The 8180-nt window shown below is 49.1% G+C and overlaps 1 protein-coding gene across 2 annotated transcripts; it reads left to right on the top strand.

The window, feature by feature from the left end:
* Positions 1 to 349: 349 nt before the first annotated feature.
* On the top strand, positions 350 to 8132 carry BNIPL (BCL2 interacting protein like). Of its 2 annotated transcripts, XM_060622637.2 has the most exons (10): positions 350 to 747; positions 1759 to 1851; positions 2012 to 2076; positions 2509 to 2733; positions 4861 to 5043; positions 5234 to 5336; positions 5500 to 5631; positions 6734 to 6820; positions 7000 to 7098; positions 7468 to 8132. In XM_060622637.2, exons 1-10 carry the CDS (start codon positions 704 to 706, stop codon positions 7502 to 7504), a joined length of 1068 nt encoding a protein of 355 aa, XP_060478620.1. In that variant the 5' UTR covers positions 350 to 703; the 3' UTR covers positions 7505 to 8132. The 2 variants fall into 2 exon arrangements, with proteins under 2 accessions (XP_060478620.1, XP_060478621.1); XM_060622638.2 differs by lacking the exon at positions 1759 to 1851 and having other exon boundaries at positions 351 to 747.
* The last annotated feature ends 48 nt before the right edge of the window (positions 8133 to 8180 follow it).

Here is an 8180-nt window from a genome sequence, read left to right as displayed (position 1 = left end):
CATCCTCAGCCTTTCATTTGTTTCTTCTTCTAGAGCCCAGAATGCTCCTAAAGATGGCTTTCCCAATCTTGCTTATGCTCAAAAAGTGGGGCCAAGGTAGTCTCAAAACCAAAATATTTTTTTACCACTGTCTTTTGCTTTTTGTTTTTGTTTTTGATTTTTTTGTTTAAAGAGCAGCCTCCAGGTGGCTCGGTCGCTTAAGGTCCAGCTCTTGATTCGGCTCAGGTCATGATCTCATGGTTTGTGAGACTGAGCCCCATGTCGGGCTCTGCACTCACTCTGCAAGAGCCTGCTTGGGCTTCTCTCTCTCCCTCTCTCTCTCTGCCCCTCCCCTGCTTGCTCTCTGTCTCTCTCAAAATAAATAAATAAGTTTAAAAAAAAAAAAAGAGTAGCTTCCAGAAGATCGTGAGGAATCTGGAAGGGAAAACAAATTGCCTTCCTCGACTCCCCTGAGACTAGCCATTTTAGAAAATGTTCTCTCCTCCAAAGCCCGCCCCCACATAGGCAGGGTTTTTCTCTTGGGCAAACCTGTTCCTTGGGAAGGGAAAGGGAGGTGGCAAAACCTGTTTGAAGGCGAGGTTGCCTTCCTTGGAGGCAGGAGCATCTAGCAGTGAGACAGAGGCCACGAAAGTTCTGGGGAGCCAGGACAACCCACTCTCAAGACAGCTGCAAGCATTTAAGGGAGACAGACCAACGTGGCAAGATGGGGACCACACAAGAGGTGGGAGAAAAGACGTTAGACCTTGGGTAAGTAAGATCTGGCCCACTGGATTGGAAACGAGCAATGAATAGTTGTGAGCTCTGACCAGGGCAAATCTTGGCTTCCTGGAAGAGACCCGACTGCAAGAAAAGGAATTTGCAGAGGAGTAGGGTGGCTTCAGGTAGGAAATGGGGAACTGGGGGTTCAGGATAATCCCCTATTGTGTTGTATCTGATAAAACTGCCTGTTGGGGCACCTGGGTGGCTCACTCAGTTAAATGCCTGACTCTTGGTTTCGGCTCAGGTCATGATCTCATGGTTCGTGGGTTCAAGCCCCACATCTGGCTCCGTGCTGATGGTGTGGACCTGCTTGGGATTCTTTCTCTGTCCCTCTCCTGCTCGCTCTCTCTCTCTCTCTCTCTCTCTCTCTCTCAAAATAAGCTTAAAAGAAAAAGAAAGAAAGAAAGAAAGAAAGAAAGAAAGAAAGAAAGAAAGAAAAGCCTGCCTGTTGTGTTTTCTAATACCCACTCCCCAGAATGGCCCTCAGGAAAGCTGACCCAGAAAGAAGCTGAGGTCCAGGTACTCCTTCCCAGCAAATCTTCCTCCTTACCTTCTTCCCCCACCCCTCCACCTCTGCCATGCTTTGCCCTGACCACTCCCCAGCATCAGGCCTGACGAGGTGCAATCATCCCCATCCCTGCCTGGTGACAGCTGGGCGGGTCTGTCAAGTTCCACCCAATAGTATGTAACAAGGAATATCTCTACCACTCTCGTGTAGGTAGAGCAAGGCCACAGAGTTAAATACGATTATACGATTAGCTTTACATTCCACCCTCCCTGGGCTCTGAAAACTCCACCGTAGGGGTGATCTGTTTCCAGGAAGGGGTGGAAGTAGTAGAAGTATCCAGAAGACAAGAGATCTGAGGGTTTTCTTAAGGCCTGCTCTCTGCTCTGTACCTTAATTACTGTTCATTCCAGTGTCTCCTACCTACGATCCAGTTCCCTGAAGACACTGCCGAGTATGTCTCACGATCACCTCTTCTCCCCTGGGACTCTTAGGGCCGGGGAGAATGCTGAAGCAGGGCCAGCAGCACCCCTGAGACTCGGGGAGCTGGAGCTGAAGGAGGAGTGGCAGGATGAGGGATTCCCCAGGTGAGGACTTTGAGGGATGTTCCTTAGGACTTGAAGGAAGGAGCGGGGGAGGGAGGCAGAGGTGAGAAAATCGTGGCAGGGCAAGAGGACTGATAAACTGAGACCTGGCTCGATGCGGTTACCCTCATTTCTGCTCCCCCTTGGAATCATTCCCCTCTAGACTTCTTCCTGAAGAAGTTGACCGTTCTGAAGATCCTGAGGATCCCAAGAGAGACTCACAGGCAGGTTGGTAAATTAGAACATAGGTCTTGGGGCCCCTGGGTGGCTCAGTCGGTTGAGTGTCCAACTTTGGCTCAGGTCATGATCTCACGGCTCATGAGTTCAGGCCCCGTGTCGAGATCTGTGCTGACAGCTGGGAGCCTAGAGCCTGCTTCGGATTCTGTGTCTTCCTCTCTGCCCCTCCTCCACTCACGCTCTTTCTCTCTCAAAAATAAACAAACATTAAAAAAAAAAAAAAAAGTAGGCCTCAAGTTCTTGATTCTAGCCCAGTCTGCTGCCCTCATCCCATCACAGTTCCACTTCTCTTTTCCCCAATGTCCCATGTTAGTTCTTCTTTAGAATTTACCCCATCTCACTACTTCTATATGCAGGAATTCCACCTCTTCTTGCCAACACACACATACTTTTCAATTCTTTTCTCCTTTCTCCCAACCCCAGGTACACCCAGCACTTTAGCCCTATGTAGCCCACGCCCCATGCGTAAGCGTCTCTCTGCCCCAGAGTTGCAGCTGAATCTGACTAAGGAGACCGGAGGCCGTGGAGCTTCTCCCACTCATTCCGAACCTTCCTCTCCTGATGGCAGTTCTGACCTGGAGGTAGACGAACTGGAGACACCTTCAGACTCGGAGCAGCTGGACAGTGGACATGAATTTGAATGGGAAGGTGGGAAAGAAACCTGAGGCTGGAGCTGGTAGGAGTAGAAGCTAGAGTTAAAGCAGCTCAGGATGGATTTAATCGGACTAAAGTTAGAAGCAATAATGTGGGGACCAAGTAGTAAGGTCAGCAAAATTACTTTCCTCAGAACAGAAAGCTAGAGCCTATAGATCCCATGCGAGAGTCATCAGTAGAGGAGTGGGGAGGGTCCTTTGTTTATTAAGGAAAATTTTATCCGGTGAGTGTTACATGCTATTACTGAGCAAGAACCGAGTTATAAAGATGAATAAGATAGTCCTATTCTCAGGGAATTCTCTGTTTAATAGGAAATTAAAATATACATATTTTATGCAAATAAATATAGTTAAGGATTATGGTCTACATATGTATAGGGTATGGTCAGCAGGGATGAAAACAAGGTCAATTCTGCCTGAGAAGCATTAGGAAAGACTTCACAGAGGAGGTGATTCTGAGCTGGCCTTTATCAGGTAGCTGGGGAGGCATTCTAGGTGGAAGAAACAAGTTGGGTAAGAACGTGGCATGTTGGAGAATTCAAAGTATTAAGCATGACTATTTTGATATTAAGGAAAACTTTGTTTCTTCTCTACTCACAACACTTCCGATGCCAGATGTGTGGGTTTTCCCCACCCCAACCAATTCTCCACTTCTCCAGACATCAAAAGGGTGTCTTACAGTTCAGCCATGCTGCTTGACTGGAGTCAGCACAGACCCCACAGGTTAAGGGCTCCCCTACAGGATTGCCCTGGACTTCAGACGCCAATCACATGTCCAAATTGTCACCTGAGCTTCTGAATCAGGGTGCTATGTTAAGTTGGCAAGAGTCAAATCATGGAGGTCCTTGCTACCATACTGTGGGGTTTAGATTTTATCCTGTAGGCAATGAGAAGGCACTGAATGGTTTTAATCAAGGGAGTAACATGATCAGATTTGATGGCTCTAAAGAGGTTGGAAACAACCTAAAGGTCCATCAGTCGAGTATTAAATCTAATACGGTGTGTCCATGCAATGGAATACTAAATACTAGGCAACAATTTCTTAAGATGAAGCGGCTGTTTCCATTGCTATGGAAGGATCATGCAGAATTGCTGGATATGGTATATTGCCATTTGAATAAGAAAGGTAGGGTAGAAAACAAAGCTTGCTGTAGCAAGGGGGTAGAAGGTGGAATGAAGTAAACAAACTAGCGGCAAGGAGACCAGTTAAGAGGTTAGCACTAAAGCCAGGTGAGTAATGCTAAGAACCTGAATCAGGACAGCAATAGTGGAAAGAATAATAAGAGAATACAATGGAGATAGATGGAAGAAGATATGGGGTCCAGCTGGCTTGAGCACTGACAGAGAAGAAAATCTTGGATGTCATCAGTTTTCTCTCTCAGGCAGCTAGATGGATGGAGTCATCAAGAAAAGAAATATGGCCGGGGCACCTGGGTGGCTCCGTTGATTGAGTGTCTGACTTTGGCTCAGGTCATGATCTTGCAGTTCATGAGTTCGAGCCCCACATCAGCTTCACTGCTGTCAGCCTGTCAAAGCAGAGCCCACTTCAGATCATCTGTCCCTCTTTTTCTACCCATTCCCTACTTGTGCTCTCCCAAAAATAAGAAAAAAAAAAAAAAAAGGAAATATGGGAGAGAGGAGGAAGAGAATGAGTCTGACTTACAGCTGGGTCTGGTGACTTGAAGATGACACAAACTAGAGATGTCCACTCTAAGCGTTTAGGGACATGGGTCTGGAGTTAGGAGAGACGTGTGGCTTAGAGAGGCAAATTTGGAATCATCACCTTACTGGTGGTGATTGAAGACATGGGAAGAGATGAGCTCACCCAAGGAAAAGCATGGAAAGAAGAATCCGGAAAAAAACTAATACTGGCAAGGGCCATGGACCTACCATAGTGCAGGGTTACCTCAAGGCCAGTGTCTAGTGAAAAAGTGAGGATCATGAGTCACAGGAAAGAGAAACCAGCAAGCGGTTGTATTGATTGGACAAACTAGGGCTGGAGTCCTGGAAAACACTGAGGAATGAGATGTTGGAGTAATCAACTCTAAGAACCTGGGGAAGTTACAAGACACTGAAGGTATGTACCGTGCCTTATGGACCCTTCCCCATCCCTCTCTTTTAGATGAGCTGCCCCATGCAGAGGGTCTGGGGGCCAGTGAAGCAGCAGAAAGGCTGGGCCGGGGTTGTGTGTGGGATGTAGCTGGAGAAGATGGTCGTCACTGGAGAGTGTTCCGAACAGGACAGCGGGAACAGCGAGTGGACATGACAGTCATTGAGCCCTATAAGAAAGTCCTCTCTCATGGAGGTAATGACTACCATAAGTGGAGGGGTAAGAACTGTGACTTACTGAATAAAAGGCTTGAGTTGGAAACTCAGTTACGGGGTACAAAATCCTTCCTGTAACTTCCAGAGACCCTCAGAGTCCTTCAACCTAAACAGATGTACTGTCAATGTGTAGCTGTTGACTGAATAAATGGTCCCTTTGTCCTCTCCAGGTTACCATGGTGATGGCCTCAATGCTGTCATTGTCTTTGCCTCCTGTTACCTACCCAGTAGCAGCATCCCCAACTATACCTATGTCATGGAGCACTTGTTCAGGTGAGTCCAACGCCCTGAAGGGCCCCAGGGTGGATGTTGGGAAGGAAAAGCAACAACAAGAACGCCCTGTGATCAGCAGCTGACTGGAGAGTCTACAGTCATGTCCCCCCCACACCCCACATCCTGAAGCACGTCCCTTCCTTGACAGTTGTGTGCCCCCCAGGTATATGGTGGGAACTCTGGAGCTGCTGGTAGCTGAAAATTACCTGCTTGTCCACTTGAGCGGAGGCACGACTAGAGCCCAGGTCCCACCTCTGGGCTGGATACGCCAGTGTTACCATGCTCTGGACCGGCGGTGAGCCACGGGGCGGGGGGGCTGCCACTCTCTCTGTGCCTTCTCTTTCCCTCTTTCCATTCTTTCTTCTTCCACATAGCCCCTTCCTCTTCACCTTGTCCCTCTACACCCCTTTCCAGGCCTCTCCTGTCTTCCATCCTCTCTCGGAGTCAGGGAAATCTAGTTGCAGATCTTGCCTTTCCCATTTACCTGCTGTATGACTTTGGGCAAGTCACTTAGCCTCCCTGGGACTCCATTTCCTTCTCTGCAGAACAGCAACAAGAATACCTTCGCCATCGCACACGTGTGAAAATCAAATAAATCAGCGTGGCATGTTGCCTGGCACGCAGAAGGTGCTCCCTTTGGTCACCATCTCACCATTTATTTCACTTCCCAGGAGCCACTGTCTCTGCCTCTCTTCTCTGCCTGCTTCCCTGACCCGTAAGGCTTTGTTCCATGCCACGTTCCCTTTTCCTCCTTCCTTTCCCCCATCTTCCCTTTGCTCACTTTTCTCTTTCTTTTTGTTTCTCCCCCCGCCCCCCCCCCACTGGTCTTCCTCCACCTGGAGTTCTGTCAGTTGTCCTTGTCACAAGGGGAGGGGACAGGGGAGTCACCAAGGACTTAGGCAAGGGTAGGGCACAGGAGGGAGGTGGGGCAGAGGAGGCCAGGCTGAGGAGTTCTGGCAAGAGATTCCTAAAACCAAGGAGCCTTGGGGCACCTGCGTGGCTCAGTTGGTTAAGCTCTGGCCTTGGGCTCAGGTCATGATCTCACAGTTCACAAGTTCAAGCCCCGCATCGGGCTCTGTGCTGACAGCTCAGAGCCTGGAGCCTGCTTCGGATTCTGCTGTGTCTCCCTCTGTCTCTGTCCCTCCTCCTGCTTGCACTCTGTCTCTCTCTCTCTCAAAAATAAATAAACATTTTAAAAAAAGATTTAAAAAGAAATAAAACTGAGGAGCTTTGCAGGGCTAAACATGATGGGTGGGGCTCAGACTGTGGCCGAGGAGCAGGGACTAGCCCCAACTGCCAGAGAAATCTAGAAACTGCAGAAGTCAAAGCACGGAAGATAGCTCCACCTGATTTTCTGGAATGAAGGTGGGAGAACAGAACAATCTCCTATTCTGCAGCCTCCGGAAAAACCTGCGTGGCCTAGTCGTTGTCCACACCACATGGTATGTGAAGGCATTCTTGGCACTGCTGCGACCCTTCATCAGGTACAAGCTTTGGGGACCAGGACCCGCTCCCATTTTCAAAATCAAGATTAAGAAGATCTTGCCCCACCCTGGCTCCTTCTAGCCTTAACCATGCTATACTTGTCATATGTCCCTTTGTAAGCCTCTCCAGGAGCCCTGTTCCCAGTACAACACACACTTGGCTTATCCTCTCTTTTCAGTTCCAAGTTCACACGAAAGATCCGTTTTCTGAACAGCCTGCGAGAGCTGGCCCAACTCATCTCCTTGGATCAGGTTCACATCCCTGAAGCTGTCAGACAGTGAGTTCTGAGCTTAAGGATAAAAGTTGGGGGTGGGACATATAAAGCCAATTCCCGTTTTCTTAATGCCTTGGGAGAGATGCAGGGGAACTAAATAAAAAACGATACATATAAGTGCTGAGGCATCCAAGAATAAAGGAATATTCACAGCACCGAATTTAGAGGAGACTGAGATCACCCCTAGAGGTCAAGAAGGGATATGTTGGCAGTGCAAAGGAGAAAACATGTGTTGGGGGGAGGTCCTAGGGGACCTCCAGCTTGACCAGCACCGGATCTTCTCCTTCAATTCTCTGGCTTCTCTCCCCAAACCAGTAGGTAAAATCCAGGTCTTGCTCCTGTACCACCTTTTTGTTTTTTTCTCTCTCCTAGGCTGGACAGGGATCTCCATGGCTCAGGAGGCACCTAGTATAAGACAGGACTCAAGGACCTTAGAACCAAGCAAAGATACTGATCTGCCTATGCCCTAACCCTGAAATATCTGGGCTGCTTCCTAAACCACCTCATCTTCAACCCTAGTGCCACTGGACCTTCACATATCATTGGGATGTCATTCCTCTCATAACCCTGCCTTCAAAGTTCTGAGGTCCGGAACCTGATCTGCCGGGGGGTGGGGGGTGGGGGGTGGGGGGGTGGGAAGGAGGCGACACATCATTTCAGCAGTAGGGGTGCATGTAGGGGTGTCTTGTATGGGAAACGGCAAGGCTGTGGGTTTTAGTCCTGCTTGAGCTGCAGAACCCTGGGCAAATAACTGCATCTCACTGAGTGTCCTTTTCCTCCCCCTTCAAATGGGAGCCCCTGGTCGCCTGTGAAGCTCGGGGTGGGTGGGGCATAACTGACCGCGGCAAGCCCCCCACCCCCACCCCGTCTGTTGGGGGACCAGGAGTCAGCTCCCTACGTATTGAAGAACGCTGTTTCCTTCTTCGTCACGTCTGCTGCCTGTGAGCCTGGGAAGGAGCGCTTTCAAAGCTTGTAGTTTCGTCCTGTCTCGTAAACTCAGATCCGTAGCGGTTAATAAACTGCGATGCACGATGTAAGCTCGGCTCGGAGGAAGTGCACTGCCTGACCAGGCCCTTACGTCACAA

The sequence above is a fragment of the Panthera onca genome, chromosome C1 (genome assembly GCF_046562875.1).
Source record: "Panthera onca isolate mPanOnc1 chromosome C1, mPanOnc1 haplotype 2, whole genome shotgun sequence".
NCBI classification, from domain to species: Eukaryota; Metazoa; Chordata; class Mammalia; order Carnivora; family Felidae; genus Panthera; species Panthera onca.
The sequence above is the reverse complement of the archived record's forward strand: the minus strand, read 5'-3'. Positions and strand labels throughout refer to the sequence as shown.

What these genes read in the sequence shown, in the direction of transcription:
- BNIPL (XM_060622637.2), top strand. Translation starts at nt 704, where the DNA reads ATGGGGACCACACAAGAGGTGGGAGAAAAGACGTTAGACCTTGG. An exon ending in CAGGATGAGGGATTCCCCAG is followed by an intron (nt 1,852 to 2,011) that starts GTGAGGACTTTG and finishes ATTCCCCTCTAG; the next exon opens with ACTTCTTCCTGAAGAAGTTG. An exon ending in CAAGAGAGACTCACAGGCAG is followed by an intron (nt 2,077 to 2,508) that starts GTTGGTAAATTA and finishes TCCCAACCCCAG; the next exon opens with GTACACCCAGCACTTTAGCC.